Raw genomic sequence first — 22,510 nt, 5'->3', positions numbered from 1 at the left:
TGTGTAACAATCACTAGACCTACCCACTTTCGACGACTGTGCACTGGATCATTCCTGGAATGATCTTGTGCAGGTGTGCATTTGGTACCAATTGGATGCACCACACAACCTTTCCTAATAGTGTCATAACTGTTCTTTGTCACAGGGTGGTTACAACAGATTATAGAACAAATGAGGATATTTCAACACCTTTATTAAATTCTCTGCAGGGAGGAGTTACTAGAAAAACTATCTGATTTGGAAACAAACTAAAACAATGGAGATTGGTTTATAGAAGTGTCAGTAAGGTATGATAAATACAGTGAAGGGCTTATGTATCCTATTCCTGATCGACGGAAAAGTCGAAAATAGGAGCTGGATGCACTGCACAAACTGGTTTAAGTGCAACGGTTTCACCTCATCTCTCATATTTACAGAACCATGCTTTAGCTAGTTACCCTATACACAAAGTACCACTATAATAAGAATCATGCACATACTGTAAGGAACTCATGGTGGCAATAAGTAAGACGGACACAATTGATCACTGTTCAAAGGTGTTTATTCAACTGTATGCAGGATGGGAAAACACCTTATCTAAAACTAAATCTAAGATGGGAGCCAGCGTCGACCATCAAATGAAAAATAAGGCAGTCCTGGTGGTGTTGTGTCAACTAAAAGGGCCTATACTAAGAAAAACCTATTGCCAACCCTTACAACTAATACAAAAGAGTGTGGGATATCGGTTTCAAGAAAAGAAAAGTGTTCTCAAATAATATGTCAGGATACTGTAGCCTGGTTCTACCTTCCCCACGTTTTTGAGCACAGGGTAAGGGTGGATCTTGGAGCACAGCAGAGTCTCGGGCTTTCCCAGCATGAGACAACAGTTTCTTTCCAGCTATCAGGGCCTTCAATGGCCAAGTCTTGTTTCTCTTGAAAGTCTCTTGCCGTCGAGAACCTGATGTATTCAAAAATAACAAAAAGGAAATTCTGTTTCAAATGTACATGGGGTGATGGTTTCACCCCTGGGTTGCCCTCTTCCTGGCGGAACCCGCTCAAACAGCTCCTGTCAATATCAAGATCTTCTGAGGTCGTCTCTCCTGTTTCTGAGGATCTGATAGCATCGAACAATCAAACTAAAAAGTTCCTTTCAGCAAACGAAAAGTTTGTATCCTTGTTTTACTTAGGGTGAGGATTCTTCACCCCTGAGTCCCCGCGTTCTGAGCGCTGACCCCTCTCCAATCTTTCAGCCTGCCTCCATCGGCTTCACTATGGCTCCACTGCTGTTCGCAAACAGTTAAACTTGGACATCCCTCTACCGGGGTCACTTGTGAACACACTGCTTCTCGGGACCCTTTTTACTGGCATTCCTCCTTCGGGTTCACTCTTGCCATCACTATTCTCTTTTGCTTTCACTCCTGGCTTTACTTTCAGTAATCTTTGGGGTGACACCTTTTCACCCTTGGATCCCCCTCTGCCGGGCTCTGACCCCCTTCTCAACGTTAGACTCCCTCCACCGGGTTCACTGTGGCTCTCAATTAGGGGGATAGTTGCTCACCCCTGGGTCCCCCACTTCTGGGCGCTGACCCCTCTTTACTTTCGAAATCCTCTTTTATACAGTTCAATACTTGCAGGATTCGCTGCCCCTTGTTTGCTTTCTATGCAGGATTGACTTCCCTCGCTTTTCAACAGTTTGTAGATCAAAGATTTTCGACTGCACTGGGATTTTACCTGACCTCCTCTATGACAACTTTGACGGCTCTCCTATGGCCTTCTGGTATTTGTAGTTTCAATTAATATGGGGGTGCGACCAGAGTCTCGAGTTAGCACCCACGTGGTGCTTGTTCCCTCTGCAGCTGGACTCCCCCTTATACAGTTCTCTTGTAGTTCTTTCAACTTGTCACTTTCATTCAAACAGCCCGGTTTTTATCGGTTCCCCCTCCGACTCACTGGCTGTGATGAACAGCTTGCCTTTCCTTCTTTCAGACTCAAGGCCGGTACCACAGTTGCAGCAATCTCCCTCGTTCCTGCTTATCGGCGTAGGCTTGCCCAGTTTACTGTTGACATTGGCTGCAAAACACTTATGCTATTGTTCGCTGTCTTATGCTCTCTTCCCCAAAGGTTTTGCGGGCCTGTGGTGAAAATGGCAAGGTCGCTTCTCTTCTTGCCTCCCTCCCGATTCCCACATCTTTCTCCTTCTCTTGAACTGCCGTGCCTGATTAGTCGTCTGGTCATATTGTCTGCTGTGCTCTCTTGCGCCACCTTTTATCTGTGGGGGATAAAAGGAGAGTGCGAGTGTGAGAGTGAGTGTGAGTAAGTGAGAGATATTCTGGCCAATTGCCTGACCCTTGTGTCGGGACAGGTCAGGTACACAGTTTTATAATTCCTTTGTCTGTCATAATGTGAGGAAGTGTTCAGGGTGGAAAAGAAGGGTGGTAGAGTTACTTAGTATCCAACGGGGTAGGATGGAGAAAAGGTATTGTCGGAAGGGTGAGATTGGTGGGGTTTATGTAACAAGTAAGAGGGTTTGCGGGGTAAATGGGAATACCTGTGATTGTGAAATAAACAAGGGGGATTGGGGGAACTGTGGTATTTTACCCGAGCAGGTTAGGAGTGCAGGAAATAATAAACAGAGGGTTGAGAAGAAAAATTATTGGGAGTATTCAGACAGCAAACAGGATGACAGGGATTTGGGCATCCTCCTGAGCAGAACCCCGGGCTCCGCTACCCACGTGATCTTTCCCTGCTAGTCTGCCTTCAGGTTTAGGATAAGAGGGTCAGTCTTCTTGGCCACCTGAATAAGGGATTCTCTGGGTCTGCTGGGGATAATACCCTCAGGTTTCTCACAGTACATACTGCTTTTTATTAGCTACAACTGCCCTATCAAAGACCACCTTCTACCATGAGGGCTTGTATCTTTCCGAGTGAAAATGAAGACTAGCTACGATTGCAGTGATGCTATATACTGTTACTAGGAGTAGACATTGCAAGTTGAAAGCTACTAGAGTAACTAGACAGATACAGAAAGTTCATTCGCTCACTCATTTCGCCACATGCACACAGCACACCAGGTCTTACTCGTCAAAAGTCAATTATCACTAGCCAATGTCCTTTGGCAAGTGCAAATTTTGAGGCCTGCTGTTACCTCTTTCTGCCAGTAGAAGATTAAACTGAGGACTGAACCCATTCATGACAAAGACAATACACTCAATATGGTACTCAAATCTTCTACACGCGTTCACCACCCACAAGCCTTGCACTTGGACTTCACAGACCAAGCACCCAAACATCCAGGTCCATCGCCACCCCCCACCCCTCGCCCAACTCTACTCCCAATCACCTGAACCTAACCAAACTGTCCAGACACTGCACTGCACAGCTCACCACAACCTTAACTGACTCATGTTCAATACCCTTGACCCCAATGAACAAATGTCATATCTGTCCAAAGTTCCTGCATCATGGTACCAACAGGAATAATCTTTTACACAGTTCAATACTTGCAGGATTTGCTTCCCCTTAACAGAACAGACAATCCCAGAACCTATCAACAAGTGCAAACCGTACATACATGCACATTTATAAGGCCACATCTGATAGGCCAATTGACTCATCTCCGATACAACTGAAGAGAAATCTTCAAAATGGTGTGAGACTGAGTGTGCTGCGCTATACTGGTGAGGATCAGCTAGAGATGTAAGAAGTGCACTTTCTTAAAAGAAAAACCCACACCAAAGCAAGGGCAACACATGTTTAAAAGCATATGGCGAACACGGAACACACCTTTAGAAACATTACTGCTGAATCGCAAGAAAAGACGAAGAGCGTAAAAAAGCCTACCATAAGCCCCAACTGTGACAGGACAAAACCAATACATGACGACTACAGCCCTCAACAGTCTTTCTTCTATGGCAGAAACCATGAAACTACGGTTAACCAATCTGGTAAGAGATTGCGGTTTATGATGGTGAAACTGTGTGCGTACAAAGAGCACCTTTTTGTTCATAGCTTTCAAAGGGATGCTGTCCTGGAGACAGGGTGGCAGGTGTATTGCTTTGTTGGAGCCGCTCTCCTTTGGAAAGCAAACTATTTTCTTTTTTTAGTACAAAAATAAATAAAAAGTTGATTAATTTCTTTTAGCAGCAAGTTACTCAAATTACATTTTTCTTTTGAACACCTTGATAAATTCACTCAATGATTTTAACTTGTTTGTATTACATGGTGATTGTGTGACAGTATTAAATTCAGGTTGTATTTGAGACCATGCTTTTTCCAAAACTGACATAAGTCTAAATGCTAGTCATAGCGCATTTTGTTTCCTTTTACTTTCTCCTTAACGCTCCATTATTGCCAGAGTGATGGTACAAGTGGCTTTCCCTTGGTGCCCGTCTTGCATGCTCACATTCAATTTCTACAAATAATGTTACGTACTCTGGGGCAAACTTGTCCAGCATTTTGAAGAGCTCATTCTTCACGGTGAGGTTCTCTACTATTGCTTCAATCACCAGGTCTGTGCTGTGCACCACTGATGCAGGGTCTGTGCTCAGTGTAACATTATTTAAAGTCGTCTCAATAAACTGAGTACCGGCCTGAAAAAAGAAAGAAGGAATGGTTAATATTATTTTAGGTATTACTTTAGGTACACACTGGCTTCTATGACATTACTGAACATGTTCAGTACAGGTTATATTTGAAAACATAAAATGTGGTAATTAGACCGAATAGAGGGTTGGACTTATGGAGAAAAGCGTGGTAATGGACTAGTCTGACAGGGTCAGGGGCTTGCGCCCATCGGAGGGGTGGGGGTAGGGGCAGGAGGCCAACAAGGGTCTTTACCAGAGCAAATCCTGCCCCAGGGCTGGGGTGAGGAAGTTGGCCAGGCCCCAGTGTCTGTCCCCTCCTCCCCTGCCCGTGCTATGTTGAATGAATAGAGTGCCACTATCAATCATGGCCTATCTTGCTATCCCGTTTCTGGCCAGAATTATTTTTGTCTCGTTTCATAATTACAAAGGCCAACGGGTCTTCTTGTTTCCAGTGACCGCCGGAACCTAGGGAGAGAGACCAGAGGTCCTCACAACATTTCTGAAACACCTGCATTAATAGAGCTGCTCGTCGCACTGAAGCAAACACAAGAGACAAAAAGTATCCAGACCCTAAACCTGATATGAGGAAAAAAGGGGGCAGGCCCAACAAGGACATATCAAGCTTTGTATGGGAAAGCCCACCCCATAAAGCAGAGTGAGGAGTGGTCCAGTGATATCAGGAGGCAGACAGATCAACTGGAGAAAGGATGGTGGAGCCAAGCGTTTCAGAAAATGTAGCAGAGGTTACTGCAGGTGAGATGGTGGTGGTGGTGAGCGAGAGAGGTACCAGTTTGTAGGAATGAGTGCTTGGTGGGTTAAGTGAGAGGGGATAAGTTCAGAGGGGGAGTGGAGAGAAAGGAGTGTAGAGATGGAGAGAGAAGAGTGTAGATAGAGGGGGAGAAAAGAGTGGAAAGAGGGGGAGAAAAGAGAGTGGAAAGAGGGGGAGAGAAGAGAGTGGATACAGCAGAGAAGAGAGTGGATAGAGAGGGGGAAGAGACAGGGGGAGAAGAGGGGTCCCTGAGAATGTGTTTCTGCAAAGGCAACAACCACAGCAAGGGACCACAACATCTAGCTGTGGTGATGGCTACCAAAACATGGTATTCAGGCAGAGGACTTGGCCACATGCTCAAAGGGAGGCCTCAGCAGTGCTCGAAAACGAATGGCAAATACAAAGGGGAAATGAGAAATCCGACCTGGGGCTTGTTCACAGTGAAGATCCTTATTCTGGAGACCAGGGCTGTGTCCCCTTTCTGCTCAAACCAGGGCTGTCCAATCTCTAATAGCTGCACAGTGTGCTTTAATTGAAGATGGGAACAACCTCATATTGAACCCATGCTACAGAAATTGGGAGATTTGAGGACTTCCACACTCCAATGGGAGAACGCTCCCCAGTCTCTGCACTAGCCAGAGGTGACCCCGCCCCAATGGCCACTTTGTGATGCTTCCCGGACCCCTGTATGGTCGTAGAAAAACTGAAGCCTTGTCAACCCGGTCCTTTCAAGATCATGCCATGCAAGCCCATATATTTGGCCATCAGCCGTAAGGGTCCACCACTAGACACAGGGAACCCGGAAGCCTACGAGGTGCCCAGGAGCCAGACTGGAATGAAGCGGGAACCAGGTTATCCTCAAACAGAAGAGTGATCAAAATCAACCGGCACCGGAATCCCCCCCAGACCCTGTGAAGTACCCTTGGGGTGGTGGGGGTGGGGGAAAATGTGTAAAAAAGGTCCCTGAAAGTTTAGGATGTCTGTTCCCCAAGTCCCAGTCTCCGGGAACATGAAGTGGAATCGAGGGAGCAGCATGTTTTCCAGGAGGCAAACATGCCAGAAGAGGGACTGCTAAGAGCATGAGTGATCTTTAAGAAAATCTCTGGCTTTAAGCGGAACTCTTAGGGAGACGGAACCTCTGATTCAGTGTTTGCCCTGATGTTTTCCAAACACTGATGTGACAGGCAGTTAGGGATAGAAGAATATTCTCCACCCAGCACCCTATCTGGAGTGCCACTCGCTGCAGTATTGTTCATCTCATCCCCCCTGCCACTGGACGTCATAGCGGTTGTATTGTCCATAAGCACCACCACCAGTTTCCCAGCAATCGGAAACCCAAAAGGTTGAGTGCCTGGTGTTTTGCCTCCAGATACTTCCTTTTGAAGGACATGGATTCCTCAAAATTTCCACAATGCCCTTCTGCCTGAAGGTACACGAAAATTGCACCTCAGTCACTGCTCGCCATTGTTATTTGCCATCACTGGCATTGGAGGGCTCAGTGGGAGCCCCTTCAGGAGATGATTCAGATTCACCCCCCGCTGTAGCTGTTGAATTAGTGACAATGTCATTGTTACTGGGCACTCACAGTGCAAGGAGTACAGCCTCCAGTGTTTAGGCAGATGTGCCAGGAGGACATAGCATTTGTGTAACACATTGGGCAATACTGTATCTGACAGCCATCAACCCTTGAATTCTGAGTCATTGTCTCACTGGAGACATGGGTAGGTCACATAACCATGAGACCTTGTTGCCGATGGGCGTGACCTGTTATCAGGAAGTTACACATCGAATTGAGTTTGAAACAGCACGACTATAAACTGCAACACCTGGGTTGGTTGGAGGTGTGCCGTTAATAACTATGCTCTTCCTGTTTGTTTCCTGCAACAACCAGTAGTGCAGATAAGGAGAAACAGATATCTGCTCTTGTGGATGAAATGCACAGGCTTCCATGACTTTGGTGAATGCTCTGGGAGAGGGCCTAAAGTCAAAAGAAGAGGACAGAATAATGGAAATGCTGGCACCAGACTGTAAACATGAGGAACTTCTAGTCCTCCCAACGATTGGTACATGATGATGAGCATCCTGAAGGTCCAGCACTGCAAGCGAAGCCCCCTTGGTGGTCAATGGAATGATTCTATCTTTAAGTGAACGTTTTAAAATTAAAAGTTTAATTTTTCAGCCAAGAACCAATCGAAAATCTCCCGATGGCTTTGGCACTAGAAAGACAATGCAGTAACACCCTTCCCCCCACTGGGAATGTGGAACCCACTTACTCAGTTCTCCAATAACTTATGGATTTCTTTTTTGAAGACCGCACTCTACCCCACGTCTCTGGTCCACTGGGTGCGGCTGTTAAGGACTTGCAGATGGGACCTCACAGCATTTGTCCAGATACTTAGCAGAAAAACCTGGGCCCATCAAAGACTCCCCACCGCAAGAACGGAAGACTCAGCCATGGGCCAAAGTATACGGTCTTTATTATCCAACACAGACAGGGTTCACACAGGAAAAGGCAAATCTCCAGCATTTTCAGATTCTGAGCCTGTGTCACACGGTTTTATACATGTATGTCGTCACAAAATTAGTTCCACCCTGAAAACCTACGGCGGTCCCTCATAGGTCAGTTTGGGCTTACTATATATATATGAAATCTATATGTTAGTAACTATATTGGCATCAGGTGGCTCTGCCGGAGGCTACCCCTAAATGTTACAAACTACACTGCTGCAGGGTCGCAGGAAGATCATTGGCCTGTGCATCATTTTATACCACCTCACAAATTGAGCTTCTGGATTGGCTAAAGAGGGTCCTCCCAGGCTTGGGAACCTATCTGGTCACAGAGCTCAGTTTATCTTTTCAAGGTGACATGGAGGAACACGGAGGGCTGTGTGTTCCATATTGTTAACACTGTCTGATCACCTAAGCCTGAGAGAGTGCCTGCAGGTTGCAGTTTTGGTGGGCAAAATTGGTATTATTCCACTCTTCTCTTCCCACCACGATTAAATGAGCACTGTCCTGTTCTGCTGGGTCACGTATAAGAGGACCGCAAAACAAAGCCCTTCTGTCTGCAATTATCAGGATTTTATTACAAATTTCTTGCAGATGGCTTGATGTCTCGGGAACCAGGAATATTACACACGCCGTTGTCCTTGGCAGTGAACACCAGCTCTACGCCTCGTGCTGCAGGGATCATGTCTCCCCTTCCATGTATCTGAAGACGGTCTTTCCTACCTGATCCACTTCAGTCACCCTATAGGATCCCTATGTGTCTTCATGACTTCTTGTAGTTAGTTGCAATAAAGCATATGCAAGCTAGGTCCACGTATATCTTGCACCGTGCAATTTCGCTTTTGCGAAAGACAGCAAAGGTTTTTAGCATTATGTAACTGTACCCATCCTCTACCTACAAGACTTATATGCATGTTATTCATGTCTACAAGTAATAAACTAGTTCATGTTTGTGTAGCTTCATGAATGTATGCATTTGCTTCATGTCGAACGCACACGGCTATGTTGTGATGTCCCCAAGAAGTCATTGATACCTGGCTTTATTGTCAGTCGACCTGGTCCATTGATGAGACCCCCGTCTCCTCGAAACCATCAACTGAATACGGTTTAAATGGCTATCTGAGAGAATATCTCTCGTTACATCTGTGATACATTGGTGCAGTCGGTGACTGGCCAAAAAACGAGTTACACCTTTCACTCTTCAATCTGCAAGTCGACCGTCGAATAGGTGTCATAAGGGCCATTCCCGAGACCCTCTCGGCAAGCCTGGTCCCATGATGCTGGCAGTGTGGTGCCAAATTCCACTGCATAGCCTTCCCTTACGATCCTCAAGCCCAGAGGGTCCGACTGAGGATTTATACTGATGCAGTCTTAGACGCCTTCCAACTTTGCCTGCTCTTGGAAGGTTGGACCAGTCATGATTAACTCTTGGTTGGGACTGAGGACTTCGACTCAGTGCAAAAAGGCCAACTCTGATCCTTATTAAGGCCAACTCTGACCCTTATTCAAAAGTGATTGTTATCCTGTAATCAGGTGCAAGGCTCTGAAATTGGTTGCAAGCATTCTCTTAAGCTGCATATCAACACATTTGTCTTGGTTATGGATCTTACGTACATTTTCCTCCAGGTCGTTCCTAAAGAGGTTAGACCCCATGAAGGGTAGATGTACTGCTATGTTCTTCTGGGCTGTATCCGTCTGCAAGCTGCGATGGACACACCCATTGTCACAGAGACTGTTCTCATCCAGTCATAGGTCTAATCAGTGAGGAATTTTTCAGCAAACTGTGTTATAACAAGCATTTGTTGGGTCAAGTCCTGAAGGTGCAACGTCACCACAAATTAGCACATCAAGATGTAATATGCAAATTTCATTCAATTGACTTTGCATAGCCATACAAATTGCACAGGGCGGATGGGATTTGCCCTTCATAAAATCAAGATACACAAAAAACCTACAGAGGATAATCAATTCTAACTGCGTTTTGAAAATAATAAAAAGGTGTGCATGTTTTAAACACCAAGAATGAATAACAATGTTTTCCCTGGAACACGCAGTCCTGAAATGTGGCAGGTTACATGGTGCAGTGAAGTCAAGTGTCTGGCCAAGGTCGGCATAAATTCATAAAAGACAGCCAATGTTTTTCATTTTACACAGCCTATAAAATAAACAGGGGCGGGAGGCGTCCACCTGTGTGTAATCTCGCTTTCAGCCCTGGTGTTATTACGCATTGCCAGGTGTGTCCCCAGACGGGTCTCGTTTCAGGATGTATCAACCCTTTTATACACTGCAGTTTCTTCTGCAGTTATGGATGTTCTTCCAATTAGTTTAGATGACAGTAGGGAATCCACTTTGATAGTGGTCGGAAAAATAGCTTCCTCTGCCGCTTGTCATGAAGCGTGGGACTGAGATACACCCTGGGTGTGCCCACTCATTCAGCAGTTTATTCTTAAAGTCCAGTATTAAGGGTAGACACATTTTAGTAGGCCCATTGAATTGGCTCATGTGAGACCACTCAATGTCATGTTTATAAAACTGCATCCTTTGCTACACATGTGTCATCGCTACTTCTACTGACTCCATGTCTGGGTACTTCCCAGTGGTTCATACCAAGTCTCTGTTTCCACTATAGAGGACAGAAACTCAGAGGAAGAAGTGGAAGATGAAGAAAGATTCTAGAATTCTTAGGAGCCTCAACCAATTTTTCCTCCTTTTTATCTTCTTGTAGGGCATGCTTGATCAATTCTTTCTATCTGGCCTCTGATCCAGCCTTCCCCATCTTTCCTCTTTTTCTAGTGGGTCGGACGACTAGGAGGATGAACTGGTGTCTCTGTGCCTTTGTTTGGAAGCATGTTTCTCCATTGCTTCATGTTCATTTGCAGTGTTTCTCCGAGCTTCCTCAGAGTCTTTTGCTGCCCGGCAACAACCTTATATGAGTGTACACTTGTGTGCAGAGAGACTCCGCTCCTCCTCAACTTCTCCGACCTCTTCACTCCTAACCTGGCTCCAAGTATGAGGTGATGGCGTTGGGAGGCTAAAGGAAGAGAGAACGATAAGTGGCAAAGCCACACACCACTTACATTAAGTGCGGCCTGTTCACCACTGCAGCTCTCCGGCTAACCCAAATGGCCGGTTGCAGAGCCACCTAAAGCCCTGTGGAAACCCAGGGAACGGGCTGTGCTCAGTCCATCTTAAGAGTGGATGTGCACCTACATACCGGGGTGTTTGGGCAGACCTTCCATTGTGGCCTGTAGCCAGAAAGGGCCATGGGAGGTTCGCAGTAGTCATCTGTGATGGACAGATCTGGCAAGCCTCCTGCCATAGAAAGGATGTCCAAGGACATAAAAGAAAAACAGGAGGCCCAGCTTCAAATGTATTTCTATACCCAGATGAGCAGGGATGGAGGGAAGAGAGGCTAAGATGAACCAATGAGTTTACTTTGGGAAGAGCTGGGACGAAGACCGACTTTCTTTGTTATTACTGTACTGTGATAAGGAAGAGGCGTTAGTATTTTTGGAAGTTTATGTTGACAGTATTTTTCCAGTTGGAGGCCTAGCTATGGACAAAGCATTGTGACCATGTAATCTCATAAATTAAGCAATATATTAGCACACACCCAACTACTGACAGAAAGACATTTATCTTTCCAATGACTTTGGAACATAAAACGAAAATAAGATGGACAAATGACTAGTACATAGCCTTACTTCTTCAAAACAGGTTATGTTGGCCTTCAGACAGACAGGAGGCAGTTGTTTAAAAAGAAAAAAAAAATAATTTATTGCCACAAAATAATCCCTTCACTAAAACCAAGAATTGGTAGAGAGGACAAAAAAGGAGCAATAAAAGGGCTACTTCCAGTCCATAGTCCCCTTTCCTCTCCATACTTCTTGAGGATTGCCCCTCAATGGGAGCTGGAAGCAGTTCCATTATTTAAAAAAAAAAGAAGAAAAACATCCTTGGCTACTGCAGCCATGACTGCACAAACACTCACTCACACATGCTCTCATCACCAACTGCCAGTCCTTTTATGTCTTCCTTGGGGGAAGGTGGGAGGGGGCATAGGGTAGGTCATAAGGTGGAAAGAAGACTGATGCCTAGGAGTACATCAATTGCTACAGCGAGTAACATTCTCAATTATATGACCCATCCCTTTTGTTCCATACTTGAGAGATTTGTAAGCATACTTCACTTTATGACATTTATAACGTGCAGCCAGGGACCCGGAGGCTTAAGGCCGCACAAGCAGGAGGCAAACAAGGATATAAGACAATAAATTATAACAAGAACCTAAAACCAGCAGACGACCTACATTTTTGAATCAATGGATAAAGTCCTTAAAAGAATAGCAGCGTTTTTCATTTTCTCCTGAAGACGGTGTTGATTTTGTTTCTCTTAGGTCAAGCGGAAGGGCATTGCAAGCCCTTGGTGCAGCCTTAACAAATGCCCCTTTAAATGCCTTATTGGATTTGCAGGTTGATATCTTCAGTTGATGCATGTTATTAGATCTAAGATACCTAGCATTGGATTTCTCAGACAACAACTCCTTCAAGTAGACCGGCATATGTCCGACACAACATTTGTGAGTAACCAAAAGCAGGCTATACTGTAACCTGGATTTCACAGGCAACCAATGCAGACTTGTCTTGCCTCCGATACGTGATCTCTCCATTTAACCATTTAAGGCACTTAATCATTCCGACGGTGCTGTTCTGAATCACCCGAAGACTGTTGCACTAAAATTTCTAAATGCTAACCAGAAGACTGCTGCAATAAACAATCTTCGACCCCACAATAGCCCTTACAATTATCTCAGCATTCTTCAGAGAAATAAAGGGCCACAGGTGGGCTAGCAACTATATATAGTAGACTGAGGAGGAAACCAGACTACTAACCTGAGCCTTCATATTTAGATTCTGGTCAAGAACTAGGCCTAGTGTTCTCACTTTGTTTTTAGTAGCAATATTGCAACCTGCGATAGAAAAGCCTTCATAAACTGGTCCTAACTTTATCTTGTTCAGAGTACCAACTACCATGCGTTCCATCTTTTCTTAAATTAATGCTAGTCCATTCTGCAGCATCCAAGTTCGTATAGGACATATACACCTTATTTATAGTAGGTTCGTTTCTACATGTAATCCTGTAAGAGGGATGACGCACTGAGTGTCATCCGCATAGTTTGCGAAGGCAAAACCATTCTGTTCAAAGAGATCAAAGAAAAGGACCGTAGAGATATTTTAGAGAGAGGGGGACACATGCACCCTGGGGGACACCATAAGCTAGGCTAGTTGACATTGCCTCCTCCTCTCCACTATACACTACAGTGACCATCACTCAAGAAGCAGGTGATCCACCGTGCGCACTATCTGAAAGGTTTGTCACTTCCTTCAGCCTGGTAATCAGAATGGAATGATCAACCAGGTCAAAAGCAGCAGATAAGTCTAATAACATGAGAAGCGAGGCCTATCATTTGGGCATAGATTTCAATTCCAGAAGCACTGTTTGTTACGCTCACCTGATATCCCCAGGGGCGTCTGGAAGGCTCTGAGATCTGGAACCCTGGATGCATAGTTGCCCAGTGCTGAATAATGACTCTGCAATTACAGAAGGAGGGATTTGTGATAACTGTCTCTAATGGGTGAATCTCCCACCTCCCTCTGACCGATTCCCTTCCCACTGGGTTCTTTTCTCACCTTAGTTATTTGTAGGGTGAGCTATCCGTCCTGCGTTTCTTGTGCAGGGGCGCTTGACGTTTGTTGGCAAGCTGCCCGAGTGGCTTCACTGGTGCAGTACGCCTTCCTTGGGCTCAGGCCTGCTGTGACCACGAATCTGCTGTTAGGCAGGTAGGTTTGTTAATTGCAAGTCTTTGTTCTTTTTATGGTGGGAATTTGTTAATGTCTTTATCTCCTTTTTTTTTCCAGGTGCAAAGGTCTTGATGCTGGCGTGCGGGATCGAGAGGCACGTTTCTAGGTAAGAGAAAGCGCGAAGTGCAGCGCCTTTATTGTGTTTTAAAGCTAACCTGTGTTTTCTTCTTCTTCTCCTCACAGGCCGCTGTGGTGCTGCGAGTGAATGAGAGCGCGATGAAAAACAGGCCCCTGGAATCCATTTAAGGTAAATAGAGCACTGTGCGGTTGTTTGATATTGAAAGCTAACCTGAATATGTCTCTTTTCCTTTGCAGATGTTGCTGTGGTGCTCCGGATGGAAGCGTGGCGTAGCGCGATGGAATTCAGGTAAGACTGATGGAATTCTATGTTTTGGAAGCGCGCGTTCTAATATTGTTTTTCCCTTTCTCGTTATTGCAGGTCGCAATGTTCGAGCAGCAGCCGTGGTAGCGGTTTGCCGGAAGTCCTTAAGCTAGTACTCACAGGTGAGTGATGTTTCTTCTTCTCTCGGTTTCCACAGATTGCAGCCCAGTTGAGATGCTGAGTGCTTGATGGTGTTTTCTCAGGTAAAACAGAATAATCTTGTTCTTGTAGGATTACAGGAAGACGCTGAAGACCAGGAGCTGGACACGGTGAGCGTCACGCTGTTGGTTGCAGAATAACACAAAGCGTGTTCTGCAGTCAGGGTGTGGTTTATATAGCCCAGGTAAAGTAGTACCAGGGAAAGTAGTTCCAAGCCTGCCACACCCAAAACACTAGACTGCATGGCTTGGTTCCTAGAACTAGACTGTGTGAGTGCTTCCATGTTGGATTAAAAGGCCCATGTACATAAATGGGACCTAGTTTGAACAGCCCTTCCTTCCTACATATGAGCCTGGTGCCAAAGGCGCCAGGACTGGCTCCAGGAGGTTTTAAGGCCCTCAGGGTTCTGGTGGTAGCCTGTTTGTGGCACAACTTGTGCCCCCTCACAGTGGTCATGGCACTGTTTCGGTTCCATGACCCTGTCTAAAACGGGATTGATACTTATTTAGGATCGAATGTCTATTCATGTGGGCTGAAATGTGGTCATAGGCCACACAATCCAATGTTTTTGAAGTAATGGTTATTTGTAATAGGTCGGTAGTTAGAAGCCATTTTTGGACATAATCATGGTTTCTTCAGTAGAGGGGTTATCCAAGCATTTTAAATCCCCAACAGGACATGATTTTCTATAAAAAAAAGGAGGCATTTACAAATTTGTACAGGGCATTCATTAAAATGGGAGAACATGATTTTATGATCATTGCTGAGCAAGGATCACCGTTACATCGAATAGGTTTAAGATGATCAATGATTTTTGCCAATTCAATCTCGGATATGGGAGAGAAGTTAAACTGGTGCAAGGAGACGGTGCAGGTGTCTCCAATTTGCATACACTGATTGGCATATTTAGATTTATCTTTATATTTTCAGTATCTTTCTTGATCCTATCCAGTGTGCCCATCATGGCATCCTGGATTGATGAACACCAGGTAGCATCTTTCACCAAGATGTCATTGTTCTCCTGTTCTCTCAAAATCTTGAAGAGTTCCTTAACTTCAGATTGAGAGTTTGTTATCCTTTTGTCTAACATATCTTTCTTGGCGGCTATCGTTGCCGTTTTATACCCCTGAACTGTCATTTTATATGCTTTCATGCTAATGGTATCCTGGGCTGACCTTCAAGCATAAAAGTATTTCATTTGAGCTGCGTTTAGTTTTTGTAGTTCAGGATTGTATGCTCCAGCTGTTTCTCTTTTTTTTTTTTTTTAAAAAGGTGCCAGAGTTTCAGTGATATTCTGAAGTGAATGTAGGAAAAGTTTTGTCATATCTTCTACTGTTTCAGCTTTAATAATCTCTGGAACCAATTAATCCTAATTAAAAGAGATGATGGCTAAGGATAAACTCATCAGGTAAAATTCCGAAAACCTTAAATTAAAAATCTTTGCGCAGCACTATCTGCCCAAACTACGTGTTTGTCATGGAACTGAAGTCCATAATGTAGTACTTACAGAAAGCACACGTGGTAATTCATGTAGCTGCTTTGCAGATGTACTCTAAAGAGAAACATCAGTGGAAGGCCACCAAATGTGCATTTGATCTGATCAAATTGGCATGCTTTCATTTTGTAGGCAATACTTTACTCACAGAGTAGCACTGTGAATAGAAGCCCATTATCATCGGGAGGATAGCTCAGGGGCAACGCGCTCACCTTGGAAGCAAGACGACGCAGTGCAAAACAGGTTCGATCCCCGGGTCCGTGCTTAGAAACCTATTAAACGCATTTTAAAGGGAGTAGTTTCTTACCTGTAACTCCATTAATCCAGCTTTGGTAGCTTTCATGGATTCACATGCTGTGAATATTCCCTGTCATCAGGCTGGGAATCCCCGGTGGTTTTAATTTAGTACTTTTCCTATGGAAAATGTTTGACACCTTGAGTGTCCCATCGACGTTGATGTGGGTGCTTTTGGTCCCCACCAATAGGAAGTCGAGGGTATAGCTCCGCCCCAACAGCTTCCCCTCAGATTTTAACCACTCCAGCTGGAGGACAACCCCTCTGTAGAGGATGTTTGCCTGGAGGGGGAAGGCTGGAGGGCGTATGTAAATCCATGAAAGATACCAACACTGGAGGAATGGAGTTATAGGTAAGAAACTACTCCCTTCTCCAGCATTGGATCTTTCATGGATTCACATGCTGTGAATAGATTTTATAGCAGTATACATGTAGGGAGGAGAAAAACCAGGCAAACAAAGATTAGAAACCTTTGAATATACATACGCAAGTACAAGAAAAAAAAAACAGGAAGCTGAAGGGCTTACCTTACTGCTCAGCCGTTGAAGGGCTGCTCGACCCATCTGCAGGTCTTCTGCGTGCTGCTGTTGCAGGCAGTAGTGCCTAGTGTTTCTGCCTGGTAAATGTCTTTGATGGTGTAACGCTCACCTGATTCCCGTAGAGGAGCCGGTCTTGACTGGGCGTATACCGTATCTTCAAAGGTGATGTGCAACACACGGCTGGCTCTTTGGGCTGGACCTCTGTGCACTGTATGTCTGACTTGAAGGGTAAGATGTCTGCAGATAGAAAATATGGGATTAAGGAACTGGGTTATTGAATGTCTCTCTCTTCTTCCCTTTCTCTTCTCCTGTAGAACCCCAAAGGTTAACGCTCTCACCTTAGGTAAGTGAACGCCGTGCTCTCCATCTGCCTCGGGGCAGGGTGCTGTAACCAGTTTCTTCACTGGATAAGGGGAGCAGGCCTCTTGACTTCAGAGGACTGCTGTCCGTCGTTTACTGCACGAACGGTAAGTTTCGAGTAACTCTAATGTCTTTAAAGTCTTTAGTAATGATGTTTCTTGTTTTGCAGGGTTCCGGCGATGGCGGATGACGGGCTGAAGTGAGTTGAAGATGGAGCCCGTGTGATGAATAGAAGCGCCTGGAAGCACGTAAGTAAGCGCTTGTTGCCTGCTTCACGATGCGCTCTAACTGTCTTTTTATTTTGCAGGTACAAGTTCGGAGCGGCTGCAGGGTGCCGGAATACCCACTGGGTTAGATGTGGAAAGGAGTAATGGCATGTGAGTATTAAAGTTCCCCAATGTCTTTAAACGCACCTTGTTTTGTCTTTCAGATGCGGGATGCAGCGCCGAAGGCCTCCGGAGCGTGCGAAGAGTTGGTAAGCTTTTGTCTTTCAGATGCCGGAATGCAGTGTGAAGACCTCCGGAGCGCACGAAGAGTAGGTAAGCCTTTGTCTTTCAGATGCCCAGGATCAGATGCAGAAGACACGATGAGCGTTCTGCTGCAGAGGATGCAGAATAACGCAAAGCAAGATTCATCCATCGGGTGTGGTTTAAATAGCCTCCTGTAGTGCTTAGGTGTCTCCTTCCACAGCCACGCCTAGGTAAGAAAAGAGTTCCTGCTTTCCAGAAGAGTTCCAGTGTTCTGAATCTAGGGAGTGGCTCCTGCCCCACCCAACAGGAAAAGTAGTTCCAAACAGAAGAGGATCAGAGGCTCAACTGGCAGGCAAGTAAGCAGCATGGTCTGCTGCAGGTAAGTCCACCCAAGCATTATGAGCCCGGCGCTTCCAGCGCTGGGACTGGGCATATTTATGAGCCTGGTGCCACTGGCGCCAGGACTGGGTCCAAAAGGTCCCAAATGGGACTGGTTGGCACTCGGAACCTGGGTTATGGATCTGCTTCCAAGGGAGTTGGGAAAACCCTGACCTTTTGGAAGCAGAGATCATGACAGTACCCCCCCTCAAGGCCCCTCCCAAACCGGGCTCCTCCGGGGGTTTTGGCTTGTCAGGAAATGTTGGGTGAAATCTTTTGATTAGGCGAGGAGCGTGGACATATTCAGCAGGTTCCCAGGATCTCTCTTGGGGGCCGTAGCCTTTCCAGTCAATTAGGTAAAATAGTTTAGATTTGGAGATCTTGGAGTCCAGAATGCTTTTGACTTCAAACTCGAGTTCTCCATCAACTAGGATAGGTTTTGGAGATGTAGTTAGTCGGGTTTGAGGTTGCACGGGTTTTAATAGAGAGACGTGGAAGACCGGATGTATCTTCCTGTGCGGGGGCAAGTCCAACTTGACCGCTACTGGGTTTACTATGGTAGTGATGGAATAGGGACCAAGGTATCTTGGGTTGAATGTGCGTGGCCCTTTTAGAGGTAGATATTTGGTGGATAACCAGACTTGATCCCCTACTTGATATTGAGGGGCTTCCTTCCGATGTTGATCTGCTCCTTTCTTGTATTGTTCTTTAGCCCTTTGAAGGTGAGAAACAGCTTCCTTAAAGGCTTGGGTGATTGTAGAATGCAGGTAGTCTACTGCTGGTGTTTCAAGATCTTGGAGGGGATCCAACTCCGAGGTTCGAGGGTGACTGCCGTACAAAAGAAAAAACGGGGTTTTCCCAGTTCCCGAATGGACAGAGTTATTGTAGGCATATTCGGCTATCCAAAGGATGTCTTTCCAAGTTTTTTCAGTTTGTTGCAGCATGCAGCGTAAATACTGTTCCAGAGTTTGATTGGTCCTCTCGGTTTGTCCGTCGGTCTGAGGGTGGTGACTGGTCGATAGTCTCACATCAATTTGAGCCGACCGACAGCAACTTCGCCAAAAATGAGAAATAAATTGACTACCTCGATCCGAAATTAGAACCGAAGGAAAACCGTGCAGTCGGACGATGTTTTCGAGAAATTCTCGGGCCAGAGTTGCTGCTGGTGGCAAGCCTTTGAGCGGAATGAAATGCGCCATCTTGGAGAATAAGTCCACGATTACTAGAATCGTATTGTATCCGGAGCATGGAGGTAGATCGGTGATGAAGTCCATAGAAAGCGTATGCCAAGGGCGAGGTGGGATGTCAATAGGGCGTAAGAGGCCTGCTGGTCTCTCCTTTTGACTCTTGTTTTGGGCGCATACTCCACAGGACATTATAAAGTCTCTGATATCTTTTTCCCAAGACGGCCACCAGAAGTAGCGCTTGATCTTTTCCGAGGTCTTGGCCATACCGGGATGACCTTCCATTAAAGAATCGTGATAACAAGCGATTACTTTTTTCTGTAAATCTGTGCTGGGTAGGTATAATCGTTCTTGGAAATACAATAAGTTGTCCTTTACTGCAAAGTCCTTTCCCTGCAGATGCCAATTCTGTATGTCTGCTGGAGTTACAAGTTGCCTGGCTTTATCCTTAACTTCCTCTATGGATTCTGTGGCGATTACACCCAGAATTCTTTGTTCGGGAATGATTGGTACAGGTTTAGGGTTGATCAAGTGTTCTTCCACTCCCATCCGAGAAAGGGCATCAGCTTTACCGTTCTTTGTACCAGGTCGATAGGTAATTATGAAGTCAAACTCGGCAAAGAATAATGCCCAACGGAGTTGTCTAGAGGATTGGGCTTTTGCGGTTTTCAAATATTGCAGGTTTCGGTGATCCGTAATCACAGTGTCGGGCCCCCAGCAGATAATGCCGCCAAGCCTTAAAGGCAGACTTGATAGCCAGAAGTTCCTTGTCAGTAATCGTGTAATTGATTTCAGGAGGCGAGAATTTGCGGGACCAAAATGCCACGGGATGCAACTGATTGGTTACCGGGTCCTTTTGTGATAGAACTGCCCCCATGGCAAGGCTTGAAGCATCAGTTTCCACGATGTAGGGGAGTTCGGGGCGAGGGTGTTTTAAGATTGGTGCAGAGATAAATTTAGTCTTCAAATCCTGGAAAGCTTGTTCCGCCTCGGTAGACCATTCAAAACGTTTGTTTTTCTTTAACAAGGCAGTGATGGGCTGGACTATTCGAGAGAATTCGGGGATAAACCTGCGGTAAAAGTTAGCGAAGCCTAACATGCTTTGCACACCTTTTACGGAGGATGGTGATGGCCATTTGAGAACTGCATCGACCTTCTTTGAATCCATACGCACTCCGCCAGGTGATAATATGAATACATGAATTCAACTTCAGTCACGTTGAAAACACATTTTTCCAATTTAGCGAAAAGTTTGTGTTGACGCAATCTTTCGAGGACCATTTTCACATGTTTCCGATGTTCAGATTCCGATGAAGAATAAACGAGGATGTCGTCAATGTAAACAACAACACACACATCTATGAGTTCTCTGAGGACATCGTTCATAAAATATTGAAAGGCGGCCGGGGCATTGCAAAGTCCGAAGGGCATGACCTGATATTCAAATAGCCCATACTTGGTGCGGAAGGCCGTCTTCCATTCATCGCCCTCTTTTACTTGTACCAAGTGGTAAGCTCCTCTAAGATCCAGCTTTGTATATATGCATGCTTTTCTGACTTGGTCCAGGAGTTCAGGGATCAAAGGTAACGGATATCTATTCTTAACGGTGATCTGGTTCAGGGAGCGATAATCTATACAAGTTCTAAGGTCTCCTTCCTTTTTTGGAACGAAGAACAAAGCTGAAGAAGCAGGGGACTTGGAAGGACGAATAAACCCATTTGCCAGGTATTGATCCAGGTATTGTCGAAGGTGAAGGTTCTCAGGCTCGGTGAGGGCATAAATTCTACTACAAGGAGGAGTAGATCCAGGTATCAGGTCTATCTGGCAGTCATAAGATCTATGAGGAGGTAGAGAGTTAGCCTGATCCTTCCGGAAAACATCTTGGTATTCTAGGTATTCGGGAGGTAACTGGGGAGTCTCTGAAGAAATTGCTGCCAGTGCAACACCAGGTGGAGGGTGACAAGTAGAGACACATTCTGGAAACTGGACCGTTCTGGCTCGCCAATAGATCAGAGGATTGTGTTTCTCTAACCAAGGTATTCCTAGAATAATCTGAAACTGAGGGGCCTTGATCACATCGAACACGATCTTCTCATGGTGTCCATCTTGACTTACTAGCGTCACCTCTTGAGTGGTATGCGTTACTGGCCCGGAGGCTATCTCCGTACCATCCACCGTAGTAATGACGTCCTTTACAGCCTTGGGACAAAGAGTTAGATTCATCCTCAAAACCATTTCATGATCCACATAATTGCCGATGGCACCGCTGTCGACGTAAGCTTCAATTGCATGTAATCGATCCGGATTATCAGGGCTAATGAGGACCATAGGTATCACGAAATGCGAGGTCACGGAACTGGTTTTCACGCTCGGCAAGAGGACCTCTATTCTTGTCGGGCGAGGTTGTTTCCCTGCTCAGAGTTTGTAACTTTGGTAACTGCAGCTCCTACTGCCTTCTTGGCAGGTTTCACCGGACAGTCTCGAAGAAAGTGCCCCGAGTTTCCGCAATAAAGGCATAATTGCAACCGTTTTCTCCTTTCCCGCTCCTTTTGTGTTAGAGGACCTTTCAGACCCCCTATTTGCATGGGTTCCCCGGAGTCTACTCCTTTGGAAGGAGTTGGCGGTTTGGAAAATACTCGAGCATCAAACTTGGAACGATCGGACTTCCTGTTCTGCAGTCTGTGATCTATTTGAACGACTAAGTCTATATAGTCCGAACAATCTTGTGGGGGATTCACTGCTTGGGCTAACACATCTTTGAGCTCTCCACGTAGACCTCTATAAAACAGCGTAATCCTTTTGTCCTCAGGCCATTGAGTTTCCACTATCAGTCTGTTGAAAGACGCAATATAAGCCAAAAGGTCTTGATTACCTTGTCGCAACGAAAGAAGCTCATTGTCCAAGGCCTGCCCCTGTGAATGTCTTGCGAACAGTTTTTCCATACTGAGTTGAAAAGCTTGAAAATCATGGAGGACCGGATCATCTTGATTTACTAGAGGGATCGACCAGTCTGACGCATTGCCACTAAGGTACGAAAGCACGAAAGCTACTTTAGCTTGATCAGTTGGAAAGGCTGCTGGCCGGCATAAGAAATGCAACCGGCACTGATTGATAAATACTGCAAACCTCTTTGGGTCACCAGAAAATCGTTCGGGCGGAGCCAGAGGTACATTCCCAGGTAGGTTGATCTGCACTGGATTCATAGAGGATGTAGAAGGAAGATTTCCCCCAGATGCGGGTAACGGGGTCTGTCCGGCTTGTGACTGTAGCAATTGTCTAGCAAGATCATCTGTTCGCTCCTTGGAAATAATCAGTTCCCTTCTTAGAGCGTTCGTTTCCTGACGGGCTGCATGCACTTCTGCCCTTAGTTCCCCAAGTAACTGGGCTAGCTGGTCAGTATCCGAGGTTTCCATAGCGCCTGGACGGGAGTTTTGTGGTAGGCTTTGCGTTCTGTAACGCTCACCTGATTCCCGTAGAGGCGCCGGTCTTGACTGGGCGTATACCGTATCTTCAAAGGTGATGTGCAACACACGGCTGGCTCTTTGGGCT

General features: G+C 45.7%; 1 protein-coding gene across 1 annotated transcript in view; it reads right to left on the bottom strand.

Annotated features, from left to right (window-relative positions):
- The window catches only part of HADH (hydroxyacyl-CoA dehydrogenase), a 525,417-nt gene that overhangs the window by 340,543 nt on the left and 162,364 nt on the right, over positions 1-22,510 (bottom strand). Inside the window, exon 3 of the mRNA XM_069630865.1 lies at positions 4,411-4,568. Within this exon, the coding sequence (XP_069486966.1) occupies positions 4,411-4,568 (158 nt within the window). The remainder of the gene's footprint in view (positions 1-4,410; positions 4,569-22,510) is intronic.

The sequence above is a fragment of the Ambystoma mexicanum genome, chromosome 6q (genome assembly GCF_040938575.1).
Source record: "Ambystoma mexicanum isolate Mex_15411 chromosome 6q, UKY_AmexF1_1, whole genome shotgun sequence".
Taxonomy (NCBI): Eukaryota; Metazoa; Chordata; class Amphibia; order Caudata; family Ambystomatidae; genus Ambystoma; species Ambystoma mexicanum.
Note: the sequence above shows the minus strand (reverse complement) of the source record. Positions and strands in the feature narration are given on the sequence as shown.